General features: G+C 46.7%; 1 protein-coding gene across 1 annotated transcript; it reads left to right on the forward strand.

The window, feature by feature from the left end:
* The first annotated feature begins 258 nt into the window (after positions 1–258).
* Positions 259–21,190, forward strand: LSR (lipolysis stimulated lipoprotein receptor). Its single transcript, XM_033158171.1, is given in 10 exon segments — positions 259–620; positions 9,875–9,994; positions 13,346–13,371; positions 13,373–13,403; positions 15,479–15,625; positions 16,040–16,210; positions 17,050–17,109; positions 18,547–18,678; positions 18,846–19,465; positions 20,238–21,190. Coding segments are annotated over 10 exon segments (1,671 nt in total). The 5' UTR covers positions 259–292; the 3' UTR covers positions 20,274–21,190.
* Positions 21,191–24,518: the final 3,328 nt, after the last annotated feature.

Genomic DNA, 24,518 nt, shown 5'->3' on the forward strand with positions numbered 1-24,518 from the left:
TTTCACTGAGCTTGCAGACACTATGTCTGATTTCCACACTTGAGACTTAAAATGTTTATTTCCACTTGAAAGATGAAGCAAGAAGCCAAACTGGCTTAACTAGGTGGTAGGGCTGACTGCATGCCCCTGAAATGAATTTTTAAAAAGCATAAGGGACATTTGCTAAGAGGATAAGTCAGGATTATTCACAGTCCTAGATTCTAATGTGCAATGGTCAAACATTCCGGGAGGGAGCTCTGGCATTTGTCGTCTTATCTGACTGTCTGCTCTTATCTCCAGTCCTGCCTCTGCGATGCAAGTCACGGTGCAGAACCCATTCAATGTGGTCATCCTATTTCAACCTGTCACTCTCCAGTGCAACTACCAGACTTCAGCCACCCAACCACCTATTGTCACGTGGAAGTACAAGTCTTACTGCCGGAGCCGCCTGGCAGATGCCTTTAACCCCAGCAGCCAGGACAGCCAGATCACCAACCAGCTGCAGCAGAACAACCCTGGATACAACCCATACGTGGAGTGCCAGGACAACTCCAGGACGGTGCGGGTTGTAGCTACCAAGCAAGGCAATGCAGTGACCCTTGGGGACTTCTACCAGGGCCGGCGCATCACCATCACCAATAGTAAGTACCGTATATACCCGAGTATAAGTCGACCCAAATATAAGCCGAGGCACCTAATTTCCCTACAAAAACCTGGGAAAGCTTATTGACTCAAGTATAAGCCGGTTCACCTTTGCCGCTGTGGTAGAGGAGGAGGAACGAGCAGCCCGAAAGCAGCCCTTTAGGCTGCTCCTTCCTCTTCCTCCTTTGCTGCTGTGGAGCTCACCCCGTCGCAGGGTTTCGAACCGCCATTCTTCTGATCAGCAAGCCCTAGGACTCTGTGGTTTAACCCACAGCGCAATGTTCCCTTGTGTTATACAGAGAAGGCTGGGACCGCCTGCCTCACTTGAGTATAAGCCGAGGGCAGCTTTTTCAGCAAAAAATGTGCCGAAAACTAGGCTTATACTCAAGTATATACGGTAAATAGCAACAGGAGCAGTGGCTGTCTTCAAGAACCCTTATAGCAGCTGCTCTGTGAGGTAGGTTAGGTTGGGAATGTTGGGGCCAAAGTCACCCAGAGAGCTTCTTGTTTGGGCGGGGATCTGACCCCAGATCAAAGTCCCATAGGCTAACTGTGGCATCAGATTGGCTTTCTAAAAGAAGGTATGTATGAAGAGAAAGCAATGTTCTAGGTGGGCACAGGATGATATAAGTTAAGGATGTAGACAGTTCAGGATCATGTTATAGAAGCCAAGATCTGGAAGCGGACAAATGGAAGAATTTTTTTTTGGAAGCGTCGTTCAGTCAGATCTGACTTATGTTGGAGACAAAGTCCGTGAGCTTAAACACTGTCGCTTAGTTGTGGCTACAGATTCACAGCTTGGTACACCTTCCTGGTGGCTTTATTCTGCTGTTTGTCTTGATTTTTTGGTACCCAGTTGATGCTGTCCTGTGATTCTGTTCAGTTCACTGCTGTGTATTTGCGGTTCTTGTCTGTGCTGCTTCCTCTCGTGTTCGCTCAGATTGCTAGGTGCCATAGGTTCTTTGGTGATAACAGCAGGATATAACTGTTGGGCCAGAGAGGGCATGGCTCGAGGGTTGAAGGACTGCATTTGACCTGAGGTTCGCCACCCCTGGTCAAATGTTAGCTGTCTTCAGTGGTGCATAAGCCCTAGAAGGATGGGATGTAAATTTTCAATAAAATAAAATAAAAATATCACAGGGCTCTTGTAATGATTACAGAGTAACATTATGTGAAGTACTTTCAACACATAAAGCACTGTCTCACTTCTAAAGTATTCTTTCCCCAGGCTTTCTGTTTTGAGTTTCATGGGGCTTTTTAAAACCTACGTCTTATCTGTAGCACAAGGAAGAAGAAAGGCAAAGTGCCAGGATTACAGCTGGGTGCGACCAGATTCCACACCTTCCTGTGCCCAGTTTCTCTGTTGGCTGGAGCTAGAGAACAATAAGTTTACAAGTGCTGGAAATTAGCTGTGCTTCCTGGCTAGGCAACTCCTCCCCTAGCCTAACATACAACTGCTTAATGTGCAGAGAGCATTTCAGTTCTGCGAGAAAGCTTAATCCTAAAGCCTTTGGAAAATTGAATTTTTCATTATTTGGCCTCAAGCTACAAAAGCTGAATTTGCAGGCAGTGGAGTCCCCAGAGTTCTGTGTAGCAGCACTCTACAGGCCATACTTGACAAGAGACTGATTTTGTAATGTAAACTCAGTGCATGAGTTCCCAGTGATCCATGTTAAAGCCAAAACCAATAGCCTAGATACTAGATAGTTGAGTTTTTGTCAACTCTTGTTGGTAACAGCCTCCCCTTCCTGGGTCTTTCTCAGCCTAGATACTTGAGATTAAATGGAGGTGCCAAGAATTCAGTGTGAGAGCATACAGGCAAGAATGCCTCTAAGCTTCTAAAGAGAAATTGTGGTGTTGCAACAGTATTCACATTATTGTATGTATTAGGAGTCTTCAGTGGTGGAGAGAGAGGCTGAGTGATACGTGCTTGAGTCACTTAACAGTTTGACAAATCACAGGCTTCAATGAAAAATGTTCTGCCTGGGCTGGTAGATTTGAACCACAAACTGCAGGCAGCAGGTACTTGATATGGCAGAATTGGGGAGGGTCAGAAATCTGATTGTAGTTCAGGGGTTGTCAAACTAAGGGCTGCAGGCCAGATCAGGCCCAATTACCTTCAGGATCCGCCCTGCGGAATGTCTGTGGATCTGCGTGGGGATTCTGTTTGTTTGGGCTGCCCCATTCCCCCCCTGCACCATTGCATTCCCCCCCCCACACACCACACTGCGGCGGCGCCTCCCCCTCCCCCTCCTGGCTCTCCCCACCCTGCCTAGAGGAGGAAGGGAGCTGGCTGAGCGCCATTTCAAGCAGCCCCTCTCGGGAGCCAGCCCTTTCACACAGCTCATCTTCCCTCTGCCGCTGCCACCCTGGTGCTCCTGTGGGCCAGGGAGCGGAGCAGATGAGCTCACTCTGCTTACCCATGAGAAGCAGCAGTGGTGGCGGCTGCAGCAGCCCCAGGGAAGGTAATCGCAGCGGCTGGGGCTTGGGGGTGGAGAGGACTACTTGCCCCCTCGCCTCTTCTTCCAGCTCCACCCCCCTCCCGGTGCCACTTCTCCAGCCCGCCACAAGGTCTGAGGGACAGTGGACCAGCCCACGGCTAAAGAAATTTGCCAACCCCAACCCCTGTTGTAATTGATGGAACATGACACAGATGTGTAGGGCCAAATCTTCTAAGGCTTTTAAAAGGTCAAATCTATCACACTCGGTTGTACAGACCCTGGAGTACTTAAGCAATGTGCAGTGGATGCTTGGGTTGCGAATATGATCCATGCTGGAGGCACGTTTGCAACCCGCCGTGTCTGCGCATGCACGTGCGCCGAAACCAGAAGTAACCCGTTCCGGTACTTCTGGGTTCGGCGCGGAGCACAACCCAAAGCCGCATAACCCGCAACGAATGCAACCCAAGGTATGACTGTACTCTTATGTTCCACCTGCATTCACTCTATGTAGGTTTTTGAGTTGTTGCTTCTGTATCGTTTGAATGTTTTGTTTTTTAACACCTTAAAGTATTCTTGCAACCAGCAAATGAACAGCTTGGGGCCCACTACAAAATACATCTTATCATTTGTAAAACACATCTTATCAACCCTCAAAAGGGCTTTGAATCCAGTTCTTCTGCTTCTAAACCCCATCAACTCTGTTAACTGTTTTTTGAGGATATTGGCAGGTATTGCACAACTGGAGAACAGCACAGTTCACTGGTTGATAGCATGACTTCTGAAAGCAGCAAAACACTATGCCAGGGGCAAGGAACCTGCTGGACTGCCAACTTGTATCCTCCCTGAGCATTGCCCACATTCGCTTTGGCTGCCAGGGGTTGGAATCCTGCAGCATCTGGAGGGCCCAGGTTCCCACATTCCTGCGCTAAGGAGATAGAATGGAAGAGAGAATGGAAGATTCTTTTCGAAGGGGAAAAGAATCATACTAAATGTTGTACCTGTCTTTTCCAGCAAGTATAATCTTAGAGGCATTTCCCCCTTCTCTCTTGCATAGAAGGGAATGCCTTCTGTTGGTTTTTTTAATTACAGTATCTCAAAATTGCTTCCAACAGATTAACCAGACACCTTTTAAGTCTGATTTGAGGTTGTAGTCCTAAGCACACTTAGTCGAGAGTGAACCCTATATGGCTGTGGTTCACGCATAACACTAAGCCAGACTATGACTCTGCAAGAGAGTCCATCTTTGTGGGTAACTGGAATGAAAATGGCAGCAGCTTTGCTCCAGTGCCATTCCCGCTGTTGCCACGCTGGCCAAAACTAAGCCAGCCTCATGGTTTGTCTCACTCCTAGCAAATCGAGAGCTGTAACCAAGGTTTGCACTTTGTATACTGCTTATGGTTTGCCTGAGGATGACAGACCATGAGCCTGGGATTGCATGTAATTCTAAGGCAAACCATGAACTAGCTGGGTAGTAGTAGTAGTAGAAGAAGAAGAGAAGAAGAAGAGGAGGAGTTTGGATTTGATATCCCGCTTTATCACTACCCTAAGGAGTCTCAAAGCGGCTAACAATCTCCTTTTCCCTTCCTCCCCCACAACAAACACTCTGTGAGGTGAGTGAGGCTGAGAGACTTCAGAGAAGTGTGACTAGCCCAAGGCCACCCAGCAACTGCATGTGGAAGAGTGGGGACGTGAACCCAGTTCACCAGATTACGAGTCCACCGCTCTTAACCACTACACCACACTGGCTCTGGAGCAGGGAAGAAGCAAAGTTTCTGCTCTGGGTACCTGCACCTTTGCTCTTTCCTGCTAAGCCAAAGTTTGTCTTTTTATTGGGACTGTTTTCCCAGTAAGCATAGGATTAAGCTGTAAATATTGCAGCCCTAGTTCGTTTAAAATAAAATAAACAATAAAAATAATTACAAATTGGGACCAAGAACAGCAACCATTTTGCAATCTTTTCACTGTCTTGTTCCTGCTGTTGTGCATCACAAAATCGCCCCCTGCTAAATTCTGGCAAGTACTGCTGCTTTCTTTTTTTTTTTTCCTTTTACGAACTCTGACATCAGCAAAGACTTGAGAGGAGAGGCAAAACAGGAATAAACAGCATTTACTGTTCTGGCAGGTCAAAAGTCCATGGCAAAAACCTACAGCTTGTGATAACATGTTTCAAAACAAGTGTCGATCGCCAGATTTGGAGTCATCACAGGCACGTTCTCTTTCTTGCCTCCCTGCAAACCCATGGAAAAAGATTGCAGTGTGATCTCCTGCTAAAATAAGGTCTGACTCAGGTTGCAGAAAACCAAAACAACCCTTTTGGACACCTGTGCTGTTTACCCTGCTGCTTAAGCTCTGCATAGTTCTCATCTTAGTAATGGGCAGAGTGGATTTAGGTGTGAAGCCTGGGTGGCTGCTCTTCAGCAGCACCATAACCAGCAGTTAAAAATAATAATTGCAATGCACTTTCCATCCTCGCAGCACTTTCTAAGCACCTAATTGTAGTTATTTCAGGAAGCACAGAAGGTCCACTTAAAAACTTGGTGCAGCTTAGGCTGATGTTCAGGTTCTGGAAACAATTGGTTTGTAGAATATGCTGGTATTCTGCTGATTTGCAAGTGTTGGTGCACTTGAAACAGGGATGGTGAAGTGGTGGCTCAAGACCTTGGTGTGGTCCTGGCCTTTATACAGAATTTTAATCTTAAAAGAGTGATGCAACATTTGCTCAGTAAGGAACAGGAGAGGGGGGAAAAGAATACACGCGTGTATTTGCAAAACCCATCTACCGTATTTTTCGCTCCATAGGACGCTTCGGACCATAGGGCGCACCTCGTTTTTAGAGGAGGAAACAAGGAAAAAAATATTTTTCTGGTTTTCCTCCTCTAAAACCCATGGTTTTTTTTGAGAATCAGCTCAAAGTTTTACAGCTTTTTTTTTTGCAAAGGATCAGTTCAGATTTGTGCAGCTTTTGCAAAGGGGGAAAAGCATTGCTTACAAAACAGTAAGCACCAGTACAGACCAGTAAGCACCAGTAGAAGCCAGTACGCACCAGCAAGTAATAGGAAGCAAGTGGAAAGCAAACCAGTACAGACCAGTAAGCACCAGTACAAACCAGTACGCACCAGCAAGCAATAGGAAGCAAGAGGAACACGAACCAGTACAAACCAGTAAGCACCAGTACAAACCAGTACAGACCAGTAAGCACCAGTACAAACCAGTACGCACCAGCAAGCAATAGGAAGCAAGAGGAACACAAACCAGTACAAACCAGTAAGCACCAGTACAAACCAGTACAGACCAGTAAGCACCAGTACAAACCAGTACGCACCAGCAAGCAATAGGAAGCAAGAGGAACACAAACCAGTACAAACCAGTAAGCACCAGTACAAACCAGTACAGACCAGTAAGCACCAGTACAAACCAGTACGCACCAGCAAGCAATAGGAAAGCGAACCAGTACAAACCAGTAAGCACCAGTACAAACCAGTACAGACCAGTAAGCACCAGCAGGTAATAGGAAGCAAGAGGAAAGTAAACCAGTACAAACCAGTAAGCACCAGCAAGTAATACAAAGCAAGAGGAAAGCAAACCAGTACAAACCAGTAAGGACCAGTAGGTAATAGGAAGCAAGAAGAAAGCAAACCAGCAAGCATCAGCAAGTAATAGAAAGCAAGAGGAAAAGTAACAGCCCCAAATGGCTGAAAAACTCAATTTCCCAGGATCCTCAATTTCCCAGGATCCTACTCTGCAAGGGGCCTGGGCGGGGCAGGAAGGGAGCTAGCTCCCTTATCTCCCCTGATCTCCTGCAATCAGCTGTTGAGCGGGTTCTTTTCAACACTCTCTTTCCCTCTTACTAGCCTTTAGCTCTTTCTAAAACAGAAAAGGCAGGATCTGCCTTTCCTCCCTGGGCAACTTGGCTCCAGGGACCATGCATTCGCTCCATAAGACGCACAGACATTTCCCCTTACTTTTCAGGAGGAAAAAGTGCGTCTTATGGAGCAAAAATACGGTATATAGGTTTGAAATGGCCCTGTCCAACTCTATAATTCTGTGATTCTATGTTGCTGTGCTTGAGCATGTCCTTAATATCTCCTGGGCTTATGTTGGTGGCGCTGTGGTCTAAACCACTGAGCCTCTTAGGCTTGCCAACTGGAATGTCAGCGGTTCGAATCCCCACGACAGTTAGCTCCTGTTGCTCTGTCCCAGCTCCTGCCAATCTAGCAGTTTGAAAGCATGCCAGTGCAAGTAAATAGGTACCTCTGCGGTGGGAAGGTAAACGGCATTTCCATGCGCTCTGGTTTCTGCCACTATGTTCCGTTGTGCCAGAAGCGGTTTAGTCATGCTGGCCACATGACCCAGAAAGCTGTCTGTGGACAAACGCCGGCTCCCTTGGCCTGAAAGCGAGATGAGTGCTGCAACCCCAGAGTCGCCTTTGACTGGACATAACCGTCCGGAGGTCCTTTACCTTTTTACCTAGTATCTCTTAAGTGGTCTGCATGTGCATTGGAATGAGGTGGAAGATCAGATCGCTTTATTCCGGACTACAGTTATGAAATGATAATTTGATACCATACATAAAAGTGCTTCTCACAGTTAGAAAACTAGTATGCCAGTGGAAGAGTGGGCTCTAACTTTTCTCCCTCATGTGCTAGTTTCTTCTTGTAGGGAACTCTATACATAAGAGGACATTCAAAGTAGCATTCTTCCATCTACAGTCTGGAGTGTTGATCTATTCTGCCACCTTGTTGCCTTGCATATGTAGAATACACCCAAATCCATTGTTGGTCATTTCACCAGCTTTTTGTATAGAGCTTGACAACCTGTAAAAGTTGACTTGTGAGGGGGTACACCTCTGGTCTCTGTACCATTGACTATAAGGAGAAATAAAAGATGCACTACAAGTCCAAAAGGTTGGGGGGGCGATCTTTATCTAATGCAGAAGGTACCATTAGACATAATTTGAGCTAGAAGGCCCCACCTAGTTTACATGTCTTTTTGGATTGTGACTTTAAAATAAGCAGGTAATTTAAAGCAACTATGCAAATACCAAACTGCATGTTCCTTGAATTCTATGGCATTCTTAGTCTGAATTTGCTGCCTTCCAGAAGAACGTGTGTTGGGTGGGCAATAGAACTCACTCTTTAACCCCCTAGCACTTTCATCTTACAATTTTCGAGCATATCCCTAGGACTTTGTTTTTTAGAAGGAAGCAGTTGAAGCCTCATTTCTTGCTCCTCTTTTCCTACCCTCTCTGCTGTTACATTCTGTAAAAGTGAGGCCAACCCCATCAACTCTTTGTATTGCCACTGTCGGGGTATCTGATATTTGCACACCTATTGATTTGCTAGGGGAAACATTCCTGAGTGCTGGTGCAGAACAAACCCTATTTCATTTATGCAGCCTATAGCAAGGCTGCGGATTCCCTGCCTCAAAAAACCCAGTTTATCATTCCTGCAAAACAGCAGAGATACTGTTTGTACTAGGGGTAGTTGACATGCTGCCCTTGGGATGTTCTTGGACTACAGCTCCCATTATCCCTGACTGTCGGGCATTCTGACTGTGGTTGATGGGAGAGAACATCTAGAGGGCACCTTGTTGGCTATCCCTGGTTTTTACAATCGGAGATAGTGAGCAGTACTTGTTGCTTCAGCAACTGCGCTAGAATGTGTGTGTGACCAGTTTCCTTCTCCCTCACCCAATGCTGCTTCCGTGGACTTGTTAAAGTAGAAGTTGAGGAAGGCATAAATTGCCAGCAGGTGAGTTAGCACGTGGGGAATAATTGCATGTTATTTTGGGGTGTATAAGCAAGTGAGGAAGTAGTTTCCCTGTGATCTTAGGTGTTGATGGCTTGATCTACCCAACTAATTGTTGTTAACCTGGCCCAGCCAGAAGCCTTGGAGCATATGACGAGCACCAGAGTCCAAACCAGCTGAGAGAAATCCCCAGACAACCCCTTTCCCCTGCACTTCCTTGTCTTGCGCCCTATTTCACGCCTGCTGTGTTTTGCAGGATTGAGTCATTCATTCTCCACACTGCCTTTCCCTTGGAGAGCCTTGATGGGCCAAAGCTGCCTACTATCCAGAGAAGGGAGAATAACTGGCCCATGAATTGCCACACAGCAGCAATGCAATTGTGAATTTGGAATGTGTTTCCTGGAGAAGCCCCTCTGTCCGTTTCTGGCTTAATCCTAGGACTTTTTTTCCTGGCAGGGTGGGGTGGCTCGCCTCTGCAGGAGATTTCCTTTTTTCCTTTTTGTGTTCCTCTTGAACAATGAGTCTTCCACCAATTGAGAGAGGCCCAGTATGGTTGCCTATTTCTGATCTCCTTGCAGCAGAAAAGCTATGACAAGCTTTTGAAAACAATTCAGACTGAAATTGGGGCAGAGCTTCTCTCTAGGGCCCAGAGTTCCCTTTCAGAGACAGGTGCTGTTCAACACTTGTGCACAAAATACCCCACCTTGCTGCAGTTTCCAGTTCTTACATATAGGTAAATTTCCTTAAATGAATGGAAAGGTAGGTACTGGTACCTTTAAGTTGACAGCCTGTATGGTTTCTTTTCATGAGCGATGGTTTTCAGCTTCCTGCGTTTTCCAATACAGAAACTGAACTGATGGTACAGTTTGCAATATCCAGGGAAGAATATTTTTTCTTTATTATGGTTTTGTATGCAGGAATATATGACATTTCCCTACAGAGGTGCAACCTTGCAGGAAGATGCTGTGACACTTCTTAACGTTCATCTATCCAAGGAGCTGACTTTTAGCATCTGGTTTGATACCTTTTCTTCTCTTTGCCTTCTTTTTCATCCTTCTCCTCTAGATGCTGATCTCAGCATTGACCAGACAGCTTGGGGAGACAGTGGGGTGTACTACTGCACAGTGACTTCCAATCAAGACTTGCAAGGCAACAACGAAGCCTACGCTGAGCTCATTGTTTTGGGTAAGTAACAAGGCTGCTGTTGAGCACACAGGAATCTCAGCACAGATCAGGGCAGCTTAATTGCAAGCTGTGGGAGGCTTCCTAGGAGAGGATGCTCTCGCACAAGTCTAGCTGGCCTACTGGGTAAATCCCCAGGAGGAAAGGAAGACCTGGATGGTTGTCAAACTTAGTTTGCCCTGCAAAACTGGTCCCGTGTACCTTTGATTTCCAAGTCCCACCCACTCAGAGGAAGATAAGGGCTTTTTATTCATCCACAGAAGAATGAGGTGATGTAGTTCATATTGCAGGTGGTAGCTTTTATTTTTTACTGCTTGCCGAGATTTGTTGGGTTACAAAAATACACAAAGGAGAAAAACAACACAGGAGAGAAGAGAGGTGCAGTGCTAGTTTTCACTCAGACTTTTTAAATATAAGGAAGCATCCAAAATGTTCTTCCCCCACCTCAATAACTCGGGGTCTGAAACGGTGCAGTCCATTCTGTTGCCCAGACTCTACTGCCTTAGCCTGTTGTATGCATGGCACCAGCAGCCTGAGAAACAGCTTCTGGGACCCCAGCACTGTGCTTCCTGTCCTGGCACCAGCTGCATCCAGGCAGGCATATAATTCCTTCTGTTTGATTGCCTGTCATATCAGCCCCACTGCTTTATGCCCAGCTTTGTTATAGCACTGCACTCCCAACCTATGCCACACCCTATCTGGGACACTCAGGCGTAGACACACAAAAATTTGCTACTCAGGTGTCCTCTTGTAATCAGTTGTAAATACAGTACTCTCAATGTGTGTGTGTTCTGGGAACAAAGCAGGGTCTCTGGACTGGAGCCAGGCTGCAGGTTGATCTTTGTTTGCTATGCACACAGGGCTCTTTCTTTTGCAAAATCTCTGTGTGTGCTTGTGCACGTCTGTGATACTGTACTGGAGGAACCAGTTCTAAGTGCGGTTGGAGACTGGCATTCTGAAGTGTCCCTTTTTGTGGGTAGTGCCAAGTCACCCTGCCCTGTAACATTGGCCCCTGTCGTGAGGAATTTTGTGTCCTCTGTGGAGCTTAAAAAATACTGTTCTTCTATATTGTTACTTAAGTAAAATAATTGGAATTTTGCTTATTCTACATGTTTCTGCCTTTCTCAGTGATTAACAGAGGCAAAAAGCTACAAAGGGCGCACAAGCCTTAATGCTACCTGCTGGAAATATTATTGCTTGAGTTGCCGGGGATTGATTTTGGGACCTTGTGCATATGCGGTAGTAGTTGCAGTTAAGACTGTCTTGGGTAGCACGGCTGGGAACAACCCTTTTGTTTTGTCTGTGGACTTGGGGAATTGCTGACAGTCAGAAGTGAGTCAGTGGTCTAACTGGGTGAAAGGCAACGTAATATGTTGCTTGTCCTAATCCCATTCGCCCTCTTCCTTCCAGGTCCGTTGGAGTTGGATTAATTTCATAAGGTTTTCCTGTGTACTTTTCAGGCTCCTTGTTGCATACATTAGGACTAGAAGCTTGTTTTGTTCTTAAAAGAACAAAACCAAACACAGATCCTTAGTTTTGAATTTTGTGCACCAACACGCTGCTTGTGGTTGTGTGCTGTGAGCAGATCTTCCACTATGAGAAGCAGAGAGGAAATGAACATGAATGGACTTTCCTGCAGTGGCAGGGATTAAGGGTGTGGAACATCATATCTTATCTGTTTTGTTTATTAACACCTTTTGTATACCAAGGGGGCGACGTGCCCTTGGGACCCAGTTTGGATTGGGTTTCAAACTGCTGCTGCTCTTTGTTTGTGTGACTTTTTTTATTGGTATTTTGCAATTTGTGCTGTGATTTTTACTTACCTTTTGCATCTACGGTTCTTGGCTAAATGGAACCTCCATGTCCAGAACAAGTGGAATTTGCTACCAAGGAGTGTGGTGGAGTCTCCTTCTTTGGAGGTCTTTAAGCAGAGGCTTGACAGCCATCTGTCAGGACTGCTTTGATGGTGTTTCCTGCTTGGCAGGGGGTTGGACTGGATGGCCCTTGTGGTCTCTTCCAACTCTATGATTCTAAGTATATTTCTGTGTACTGTACGTCAAGGGCAAAAACAACAACAACATGGGAGGGCTACTGGCTTTATGCCCTGATCTTCTCAAAGTCATCTGTGTGGCCACTATTGGATTCAAGGTTTCAACTAGGCAGATCCTAGTTGGTCCTATCCTGCAGGCTCCTGAATAACTTCCTGGCATTCCTGACTGCCAAGTTAACCAATGTTCAGATCTGTGACCTGGTTCTCGTCCCACGCAATTACGTTGTTTACATCAATCCATTCTTCTGGAAGGCTCTGGGAGTTCTCCCGCCAGAAGGGAGCAGAGCAGGCAGGGACTATATTGGGACACCTCTGTGCAGGCAGCTATTTCATACTGTGTGTAGTATTGTCTTGAGGTTTTCTACTCCTAGTTGGCTAAAACTGAGAGTACCTGCTTTCTTCCAGATAGTACCCACTCTGTGGAACGTGTCTGCTTCCTGCCAGTTCCTGTACTCTTCTTTTTCCTCTATTTTTTTTTTTTTATGTCAGAAACCTATTCCGCCCCATGCTCCGGAACTGCAGCAGGGTGATGTGCCTGGCTGTGCCAGGGTTTGCATGTTCTGAAAAATGCCGGCTGCTTACAGCAGGGCCTGGGAAAGGAAATATTTTTCCAAACTTCCGCTCTGTAGGTGAGAGTGCGTGCCTGGCTTGCCAGTATTGCTCCATCAGGGGAATGGACGGACGGACACACCACCCACACCACACACACATATGAAATGTAGTCCTTATCTCTGTGCCTTCTCCATTCCTTAAGACAAAAGCAGTGGGCTTATCTTAGGACAAGGGTACATTGCAGGCTCATCACTTCTTGGCTGCAGCATTTAAATAAGGACTTCTGTGCATCACAGATAACTCAATGCAGATAGAATTTCTGATATTACCGTTTGCCCTCTCTAGAGTTCCTTTTCAGTCTGAGGGCCACATTCCCTCATTAACAGCCTACCAGGGGCCACAGGCCAGCACAGCATGCCGGATGGTTTTGCCTTTGCATAGTGGGCCTTCATTCCAGCTGTGCAGAAGTCTCCTGTTTTCTATACACACACCTCTCCCATCATCTCATGCAAGCACACGGCATTATGATAGTCCGAGGAGACATTCTATCCAAGCCAAAGCTGTTGAGGAAAGCGCAGAGCAGGGACGGCGTGGGTCTGGGGTGAGTCCCAAGGACAGAGGCCTGGAAGGGGCTAGCCTTTGGCCCTAGGTTCCAAACCACTGCTTTAGCTGGCCCAGAAGTGCCTGCCTCTAGGGGCAAGCCAGCTGTACTTAGTAACTTTCTTTTCCCTGTGTTTTTGTTTGTTCTGTAGGCAAATCCTCCGGTGTCTCAGAGCTTTTTGCCAGGCTTTCAGATAGGGCATATGGAAGGTACTGGCTTTGCTTCTTTTTCCATGCGGTCTTTCCTGGTGTTGTGAGGGGTGGTGTGGATAATACTCCTTTGTTCTTTAATATGTCCTATCCTTGCAATCTGTCGGGGTAGCAGTAGGCGTGCCTGGGTTTGGAAAGGAAGTCCGAAATGTCTGTCTCTTAGGGTACTTCTTTTGTTAACTTGCTACCACTGCAAAACTCTGTACGGTTCTTTACGTTTCTTCCAACCTCCCCACCCACCCACCTCCTACCTCTAACTGTGATGTATAGAGAACCTGTCTTTTCATTGTCCCTGCTGTAGAAATGCAGGCTTAAGTGGAGTGTGTGATTCAGGTCCCCTTGAGCCTGCAACTGAATTAGGAGTGGTTCACCCATACATTTTTTTTGGGGGGGGGGCGTACCTAAAAAAAAAAAAGTCAAGTGTGAAGATGTCTGAAGGCAGCCCTATTTAGGGAAATTTTTAATGACTGATGTTTTAATGTATTTTAAATCTTTTGTTGGAAGCCGTCCAGAGTGGCTGGGGAATAATATATTATTATTATTATTATTATTATTATTATTATTATTATTAATTAATGTTACCAGCATCTGGATTGTGCAGAAAACACATCTGGGCAAGTTGGAACTGGCTGCAGCCTACCTGCCAAGTGTAACTTCATAGGAAACCTTGGTGTTCATTTGCACATGATATTGTTGTTATGATGGTATGCACAGGGGTTGCTGTTGTGTCTTAACACCAACCTAGCACCCCACTTTGTATTGGTGTTCCCCATTGTCCCTGATCACTGGACATACTGGCTGGGGTGCTGGGAATTGTAGTGCAAAACATTGGGAGGGAGCCAGGTTGGTGAAGGCTGGGTTATGCATTGTTCTGATATTCTTTGGCTGGAGGGCATAAGCAAAGGGTCCCCAGCTTTGGTTTGTCAGGACTTGCTTAGGGGCTGCTGCTGCGTGAGTCCTTTCAGCCCCAGCAGCTAGTGAGAGGGAAGGGTGAACCATGCTGGTATCCTACACAGAACACAACTGCTTGCAAAGCAGAAAGGCAGTCCCCTAACACTCCATTAGAAGTTGGTGGGAGAGCTATACTTAAAACCATGCTCTGTAGCCAGCTGAACACAACCAACTCATCCCAGAAAAATATCCTTAGATGACGAGGACTGTTGAGGCTGGCTTCAAAGCATGCATGATGGACACCAGCACTTGAGAGCTTGCTGCATTGGACAGACATAGGTGGAGAGATCTGTGCTATGAGGCCTTGTCCGTTTTGTGGTGTGTATGAGTTCAAAAGAGAACACGCTCCATACTGCAAGTTCTGTCTTCATCTGTTGGGCTAATCCCAGAACCTGTGTTGGTAATATATGGAAATTGGTCTGCCAGTTTAGGATCATATTTCATTTTGCAGCTGTTGGGCCCTTGAGTTTAAAGAACCATGTATAAAAGCAGTGGATAAGGCACCCAATAGAAAGAGAAGGAATGAGAGGGGGGGGGGAAAATGTGGCACACTGAAGGCTTTTGCTTCCCTGGGCGACTTGTTAGGTGTAGGTTCAGCATTCGCACTGGATTTCTGCATCACTGACACATGGGAGGAGATTCTGCCTCTGCAAAGCAATCTTGGTGCAGCAGTTCTTTTGCTTAGGAACAGCAAGAGGCTAGAGAGGGATGAAGGCCTGGTCCTGTAGGAGAAAGAACGGCGCAATGAATGGGATAGATATAGAGTGAATGACTAGATTTTTAGCAGCCCCTTGGGATCCAGGATTCAAGAGGATCTGTTGGCACTCAGCATGCAGCAGGATCAGTTAGGGTTTGAGAGGAGGGACTTCCAGGCCTGGGTGATGCAGGAGATGGTGTGAGGAGGGGGCTGAAATTGTCAGTTGGCTAAAGTAGTCTCACTGTAAGAGCTGTATATTAGGGCAAGGAGTGCCTGGTATCACAACTGGCATTCTCTTCCCTAATACAAGCTTGTTGACTCCTTGTAGAAGCTGCCAAGATGGCCTAGCCCTTCTCTCTAGATGGAACTTGATTCATAGGCTGTGTCTCAAAAGGACTTTTCCCTCCCCACCCCCCTTTCTTCTCAGACTGGCTCTTTGTCGTCCTGGTGGTGTTAGGGTTCTTTCTGGTCTTAATGCTTTTTGGGATCTGCTGGTGTCAGTGCTGCCCTCACACCTGCTGCTGCTACGTCCGATGCCCCTGCTGCCCTGAGAAGTGCTGCTGCCCTGAAGCACGTAAGTCTTGTTCTTCTCTTCCCCTGAACTGTGAGAGCAGGCAGAGTAGCTTCTGTTCTCAGATCTGCCATGAACCTTCTGCCTGATCCGAGGACAAGTTCTCCCATCTTTGTGTGACTGCCCATAGGCTTATTAGTAAAACGCCCCTGGCTCTGTGTATGAGCAGTCCCTAACTTTTCCCAAGCTACCTAATGCTGCATTATAAAAGCATATTTCTGCAAGGGAAACATGGGCAGTATGGAAGCCATCCTGCCTACATTAGCACTGATGAAAAGTGGAGCAGGGCAAACCTTATCGCTGACCCTGAATTTGATTCCCCTGAATGTTGCTGGAGGAATGCACTGAACATTTGGCTTAGAATTCCTCTTTTCCAGCATTAATATATTGTAATCCCTAACACAAGCATGTCTTCAGTCTACCTTGCAGGAAAAGCTGCAACTTCAGGGGTCCCCAGTGTTTATGCACCCACCATCTATGCATCCAGTAACCATCTGAAGCAGGGGCCCCCACCCACGGTGATCCCCATGGGTGCAATGCCTGCCATATACAATGGTTATGGAGTGGATTACGACAGAGCCAGTTCAGGTAAGTGGCTTCTCCTAGCCAAATACTTGCTGTCCCAGTGCTAGTTCCCTGCTGGACTGAATTGACAATTCTAAAAGGCTTTGTGCTAGCCAAGGGCCTGACTCTTGTGAGCTCTCATTTGGGCTTAAACCCTGGTCTGCTGGGTGATAGAGCTGGTTCCTCAATTCCTGTAACTATTTGGGCAGCTGCTGTCTTGCTCAACACAGTGATAAGCATATTTGGCTTTGGAAACAATCATGTAGAGCAGGTACAGTCAACTTCCAAGAGACTGCGATCTACTCACACAATTCAAAACTGGCAGTGATCTACCCCTTTTTTGGGGAGGGGGGGTTCAGGTCAAAGTTTGCCCCAAACCACACCCTACCTACCCACACTTGATGTCGTGCAATATCAGGCAAATAGAGAAGTGACTGCCAGTGCACAATCAGGGGCCTTAAAGTGATTTACTTCAGCTACAAAATGTGAGGCTAATGAAGAAGCCCAAGACCATCTGGGCTGTGAGTCCTGGAAGACCGTGTACCTTCCATGCCGCCCCCCGCCCCCTGTGACTGATGGGAAGTAGTGCTAAAGCCTCCAGAATTGGCTGTGCCTAGTGCTTTGAAGGCCCAGCTTTAAGACTTCAAAGCACCGAATCACTTGGCATCAGGTGCTTGACAGGCAACGCTAAGTAAAAGGGGTCTTGCTTACAGGGTACAACAATGAGTCCCAGAACTGCAAGAATTACCTGCGATTGCTTGTACAAGTTTGCAGGATTGAGGAGTGTAGGCTTGAGCAGTCATTCTCATGGCTGAATACCAAAGTTCTTTGACAATCCTTGCTGTCTCTTTATTTCATTGCAGTTGGTGGGAACAGCTCCCAGGTGCCCCTCCTGAGGGATACAGATAGTATTGCAAATGCTGGTAAGAAACATGTGTATTGGGGATAGAAGCAGAACTGTCTGCTTGGACCTTCATTGAGGGGCATATAAAAACGAAGTAGTGACAGCAGGCAACCTTTTGGGTGGGCAAGTGCTTCACCATTGGCTGAACTAACTTGCTTCATTGTGGGGGAGCTGCTTATATTGATTACTCAGCTATTAGCTCACTAGGGGAATTATGCTTTTGGGTGACCCAGCTGTTTGTATTTGCAAGTACTGAGGTTGAAAGCTTGTGGGGAGAGGGATATTGAGGGCTAATGCTTCCCTCTGCTGCACAGAAGCAGAATTGCTTGCTAATTAATAAAGATAGAGCAGGAAATTGCTCATGTAGTGAGTTTGCTTAGGAGTTCCTTCTCACCTTCCAGATGCACACTTCTCAGGATAGTATGAGAGGATACTACATAGGCTTCTGAGATATTGTCCTGTTTAGTGCCAGGAAGGGCACCTGCAAGATCCTGGGCAGCTCCCCCCTACCTCTTCTATGCTGAGCAGGGCCAGCAATGGTGTCACTTGGAGGAATAGCACCCCGCCCAAAGTATCTTAACTGGGAAGAATTCCATTCCCCCAGTGGGCATTGCTGACCATATTGGGTGGACATATATAGAACCTTCAAGCTCCCGAAATGCAAATATGTGGCCAGAAAAAAAGCTTAAAATGCAGCATCAGCAAAAACAAGCCAGAAAATGGACAGACTGGCAGAAAGTGGACAGATTTTTAAAAACCCCTGCTTGGAACAGAGGTGGCAAAAGAACATAGGCAGGGTGCTGTTGCCCTCTTTGCACTGATACTCAGTTTTGTAGCACACCTAGTTTGAGCCCGTTGCTTGGACTATGTGTTCCAAAAATAGCTGTGCTCAATACTTGCTGCTACACGGTTTAGGGTCATTGTGGCACAGATATATGAATGCTATCCTGCCGTTTGAACTTCGAAAGCCCTGGAAAGGGATTCATGGAGACAACAACTGCCTCTTGGGGAGAAACATCATGCTCAGTAGAGGAAAGAATTTTCCAGGCTGTGTTGGGAGGACCTTTCCCAACATGCAGAGAAATGCGCCCTTGTTCATAGAGTGCCTGTTGCATCCTGGAGATTCCCCCTTTATTTTTAAATCTGCTGAAGCAGGCGATGAGGTTGTCGTTTATTCTCCCACTTACCAGCCCCCTGCCCCTTCATCTGCTGTAGGCTGTGCAGGCAGGTTGGGGGGGCAGCTGCAGACCAAAAGACTGGGAGAGGCAGGGTGCAGGAGAAGGGACAGCTACTATCTCTTTCCAGTTCAGTGCTGGATTTAAAGACCTTGGTGGTGGGCAAATCCCTTGGTTGTAGCCCTGTTACCTGCGTTTTGTCCCGTGGAAGATGTTTGGCTCCCTGCAAATGGGGAAATGGGCCTCTGTCCTAAAGCCTGCTCCTGATGTCTCTTCCCCAGCTGTGCGCAGCGGCTATCGCATCCAAGCCAACCAGCAGGATGACTCCATGCGGGTGCTCTACTATATGGAGAAGGAGCTGGCCAACTTTGACCCCACCCGCCCGGGCCAGCCTAATGGGAGGCTTGAGAAAGGTACTTTGGTTGGGTCCTTCTTTACGTGTGGAAGCACACCACGGGGCTCCCCAAGAACAGCCCTCAGGGACAGCTGTTTTTTTAGGAGAGTATGTTAACTAGCTGTTAACTCATTTGCAGCACGGTGGCCTAGAAGCTGTTGACCCTCTCTTGCACTTACTTTCCAGCCTCCGTGATGAGCGAACTGAGCTCTCTGCATGAGGACGATCGGCGCTACGAATTGCGGCAGGGGCTGGGGCGGCTGCGAGGCCAGGCCATGTCTCCCATCAGCGACGTGGAAGAGGAGAGCATGCGGAGCAGCGAGACTAGGCGCTTGCTACCCCCCTTGCGGCGCGGCCACTACGAGGACCCTCCGTCGCGAGGCTATGGTCGGCGGCCCCGATCCCGCTCAGTGGATGCTCTCGATGATTTGGACCGGGACCCTTATCCAGACCGGCCCAGGAGCCGCGGCCGACGTGGCTCCGATGATGACGAGTGGCACCGCCGCGACTATTCCCCGGACTCCCGCGACGACTATGACCGCTACGGCGGACGGCGCAGCCGGAGCAGGGATGACCTGAGGGACCTGGACCGATCGCACTATGATGACCGGATCCTGCAGGAAGCGCTGCGGCGGAAGCAGAAGGCAGGCGGCCGTGAGGACCGGGATCATGCCAGCACATCGAGTGGGAGGCTCGGCAACAAGAGAAACGGAGATGATGATAGTGGGTTTCCGCCGCCGCCACCTCCGTACACGGAGACAGAGTCTGTTTCTTCCCGTGGGAAGAATGACCGCAAGCTCCGGAGGGTGAGTAGGGGGGTAGGGAGAGCAGCCTGCCAACATGGTGCATGGTAGCATTGCCTTGGAGCTTCAGATGAAGCATGGCCTTCAGTTGACTGCTGGATCCTTTTACGTTGCTAGTGAAGTGGAGGAATGAGGCCCTCGAGGGCAATTCTTTTCTTTCTCCTGAGGAGATTGTCCGAGCTGCTGTTGGAAGAAGGGGTTCAACAGAGGAGATGTTCCAGGGTAGGAGTGGGTATCTTCACATGTTGCAGGACTCCTAGTTTCCATCCACACCAGCCAGCATAGCCGGTCTTCAGGGATGATGGGAATTTGAGTTTAGTAATGTCTAGGGAGGCCACCGTCTCCCCACCCCTGTTCTTGGAGCTGACCCCAAATCGAAGACCCAGCATTGTACTGACAAGAGCAACTGAAGTGATTGGGGTGGTTCAGTCAGCTGTATAGGGGAAGATTATCCAGCAGCAAGGGCTTTTTAGGATCTGCTATGGGAATTTTGCTTAAAGGAAGACTAAAACTAGCTTTCTGGTTATTGGCTCCAAGATAGTAAAATTGGAGACCCACCAGTATCTGTCTTTATTATTGAGGCTCAGGAAGCCGTGCAAATGTGTTTTAGGGTGTCTGTGTTTGGACTTGGTCAATAAAAGCATGTGTATCTTATATTTGTGGTGTTTTTGTTATACCTTGGGGTGTTAACAGCCTTGGGTTGTTCTAAAGATCTGGTGAGATATACATGTCTTAAATTTTATTACTGAACCTTGACTTTCTTTTTGCCCTACAGAATCATGCTGTCAGCAGGGAAAGTTTGGTAGTTTAACCCTTTCCATACCTCTGCCTTGGGTGGATGAGAGAAGTCCTGTGCCTTGGACAGCTATAGCAACTGTGTCTTGGCTTGTTGATATGAGCTTTATTCACCTGGAGTCTATAAAGTGGAGCAAGTGGAGCTTTCGTGTGTGCCCAGCTGACAACAGGAACTGGTCGACTGGACAAGACTTAAGAAATGGACCTCTTGGTGCCTTAGGTTTACCTTCATTGCAAATCAGCTGAGAATCTTAAGAAGTTTGCACTGCAGGAGAACTTCTAAGATCTTTTTTTGGGTGCTCCTTTTAAATTTGAGGCCTGGTTTTATTTTTTATGTAGCGTTCAGGAGGGCACTTGAACGTGATCCTACAGTACTGTACTGGAAATGGAAACCAGTGGTCTTATTCTGCCAAAAGGAGATCTTCCTCTTCCCCTTACCTTTTTGAATAATTTTGAAGCTGATTCCAAAGAGAATCTACTCGAACTACTACATTTTCCACATAGGTTTTTGAAGTGCTTTAAACACATTTTTTTCTTTTCTTTTTATTTTTTTATTCCATAAAATTTATGTACTGCTTGATTGTAAAAAACAACCTCAAAAGCAGTTTATGAAAGTGGTTTATACATGAGCTGTGTGATTTTGTGTGTGCGCGCGTGAAAGATTTTTTCCCCTTTGTAAATAAAGTATAGACTGCCAGTGCTGTAAATATTCTAAGGCAGGTTTGGGAAACCTGTGGCCTCTCAGATGTTGCTGGACTACAAATTCCATCACCCCTGACAATTTGCTGCATTGGCTGGGGCTGACAGGAGTCTTAACAACAGCAGCATCACTATAGGCTCCCCATCCTTGTTTCTAGACCGCAAAGAGCTTATAATTTTGTTGAGATTGCTGTTTTATAGAAATGAAAATAAAACGAGTAGGATTGAATTCTTGACTAGGATGTGATGTTGGAAAAGGGTGGGTGAAAATCATCCCTCTTATTATCTTTGGTGTATTTTTTTTTTTTTAAAATAATTATTATTCTGAGATGGGGTTTTTTTTAAGCACATGTAGAGCATTTGAGAGGGGAGTTAAGGCAACTCTGAAGTTAGTTGCATAAATGTTCATGTTTGTGCAAGTAGACCACAACTAATTAAAGGCTGAACATACAGTATAAATAAAGGGTCATGCAATGTTGAATACTACAGATTTCTCCCCCCCCCCAACAAAATGGTGAGTTCTATATCTGTAGTGCTGAGAATTCTTATCTTTTGCCTTGACGTTTTCCATTTTAGAGACCACAATATTAAGTCGCTCTAAGGCAATTGTTTGCCGCAAACAGTGTTTCCAACTTCCTATGGAAGATCCTCTGCCAGTGGTAGCAGTGATATTTAAGCTGGTTTGAGGATGGTGTCAAGTTTGTAATGGACACCCATGTTAGGAACTTGTAAAAATTTGCCATAGGAGAAGCCTTGAGTGGAGGAAAGGCTTGCAGGGGGAGGAGAGAGGTTATTATTAAGGCCTTCTTCCTGTGCCTATTTTCCCACTCAGAATCTACGACTCACAGCTTTTCCACTCCTGGAGAAAATACTTTGACTAGAGCAGGAAATGCTCAGCTTCCTTTCTTCCTCTCCCTTCCACCCATATCTGGAGCCTCTTGCAAGTGCTTTTCATTTAAAAACAAAACGCCATCTTCCATGTCTAGTTTGAATCCCTTGTGATGGTTGCAGAGCGGTGGGGGGAAAGAAGCGGAGGAGCTTTGATGTTCTCAAGCCATCCAGCAGGTGGCAAATCAGCAGCAGCAACCACTGGGCTTACTATATTGAAAGTGATGGTTGTGCAATGGGTGCTTGCTGGGGTGGCGTTGTGAAATGCTGAAGCGTGCAGTTTTCCAGGCTGGCCATGAGAGGGACAACTTTGGGGCTTGCACATTCACATGTCGTGTTGCGTGACCGAGCGCTGCAAAGAGATGCATGCAGCCCAAAGCCTCTGCTCCCAGAGACAACAGAGGCCACTGGCTACAGATGCCCTCTCAATCCAGGGATGTATGGTTTGGGTTGGATTACTTTTTTGAATGAAGAGTATTAAATACTAGGAATGTGCATTGTTAGCAGTATTAGCCCACAGAAGCGCACAGCCCTTCCGATATTTTGGTGTGTATCTGCACACAAACGCCTGCTTCATAATAAAACTTTTACGACTAAAACCTTACGTAACTAAGCAGCTGCTGGTTGCTGCAGGGCTATCCTTGCAATGAAGTCTCCCCTCAAAAAGGATATTGGAGAGTTGGAAAAGGTTCATCAAAAGGGGATGGGGAGACTCCCCTATGTGGAATGGTTGCAACGTTTGGAGCTTGCTTTTTAGAGAAAAAGTGAGTAAGAGGCAACAGGATAGAGGCACATAAAATTATACATAATGCAGAGGAAATGGGTGGGCAAATGTTTACTTTCTCTTACATAATACTAGAACTTGGGGCTGTCCACCAAAGAAGCTGAATATTGGGAGATTCAGGACAAAATTGCTGATTTATATGGTGCATAGTTAAAGTATGGAATTCATTCCCACAAGAGGTATTGTCACCAACTTGGCTGGCTTTAAAAGAGGATTAGAAAAAATCAAGGCAGCTAGGGTGATGTTTTACCTGTCCTGTTGGGAGGCAGTATGCCTCTAAATGCAAGTTGCTAGGAATCACAGGTGGGGAGAGTGCTGTTGCATCCAGGGCCTGGTTCCCAGCTTCCCGTAGGCACCTAGCCATTGTGAGAACAGGATGCTGAACTAGATGGGCCTTTACCCTTGCAGTCTTAAGCAGAGCTGTGTCCAATATTTGGCATGCAGTAGTAGTGGGTGGCGCTGTGGTCTAAATCACAGAGCCTAGGGCTTGCCAATTGGAAGGTTGGCGGTTCGAATCCCTGCGACGGGATGAAATACTGTTGCTCTGTCCCAGCTCCTGCCCACCTAGCAGTTTGAAAGCACATCAAAGTGCAAGTAGATAAATAGGTACCGCTCTGGCGGGAAGGTAAACTGCATTTCCGTGCACTGCTCTGGTTTGCCAGAAGCGGCTTAGTCATGCTGGCCACATGACCAGGAAGCTGTCTGCAGACAAACACCGGCTCCCTCGGCCTATAGAGCAAGATGAGCACTGCAACCCCAGAGTCATCCGTGACTGGACCTAATGGTCAGGGGTACCTTTACCTTTACCTAGTGCTTTAATATTTCAATATATCTGATTGCACGTCAGCCAGGATTATATCTGACAGTATTCAATTGTTTTGTATGCCATGGAACCTAATAGCTGGCAATATTTGATTGATAGCATGCCACAAAATATGGATGTGATGAAAGGTTTGGATTTATTTATTTGGTTTTATTTTGGCTTGTGTCAGTCATACAGTGGCTACAAGTCCTAACTATAGGAAGCCAGCAGCACTTAAGGTGGTGCAGGTTATCCCTATTCCAAACTTGGTTCAGGAGTGGGGCTACTGCTGGTTAAGCTAGCCTGAGCCTAGCGCAGGGAAAACAAGCCTTTAAAATAGAGTTTGAGCAGCCTGTGATGTGCTCAAGCCAAGCTTGCTCTTCCCAGCAGATCTTGGGCATGGATTGCACAGTTAGACTGCAATCCTATACACATTGTACCTTTCTTCATTGCACAGATGAGGATGCTTGACACAAGCAACTTCTTCTGACACCGGGGTGCTTTAATGGAGGAAAAATATTTTTTGATTGTTTGGTTTTGTGTATTTTTGAAATGGTGCAGGAATTTGACTGCTCGAAGTAAACCAGTAGCAATTCTTGTAAGGGAGGGGATACTAACCGATTACTGACTGCAGCCCTTAAACCCTTACTAGCTTCCATTGCCCACAATGCTCAAGATTGGGTGCGGGGGGGGGGGGACTGTGTTGTGTTCTCTGCTTTATATTGCACAAACCAACATTGCCAATGCAGATCATAGGCACCAGTAGTTGTGGCGTTTGGGTTGAAAAATGAATCAATCTGAAATGCCAATAGCTCTGGCTGCACTTACTCCCAGTAGAGTATTTCTATTCTTAGTCTTGCTTTTCTAGAACAAATTATCCTAAGTCCCCAAGTGCACTCCGGCATCCTTCCTCTGCCTGATGCTCACCAAGCTGAATTATTTAAAATGCTAAGTCACTAAACTCCAGGTCAAGGAGATGGGCAGCTGTTAGGCCCTCTGCTTGCAGATATCGCTGTGTCTTTGTTTTAAAACTTTGCAAGAGGGACCGCTAGGGAGAGCATAAAAAGGCTTTCACTACTTCACTCCGA

The sequence above is a fragment of the Lacerta agilis genome, chromosome 8 (genome assembly GCF_009819535.1).
Source record: "Lacerta agilis isolate rLacAgi1 chromosome 8, rLacAgi1.pri, whole genome shotgun sequence".
NCBI classification, from domain to species: Eukaryota; Metazoa; Chordata; class Lepidosauria; order Squamata; family Lacertidae; genus Lacerta; species Lacerta agilis.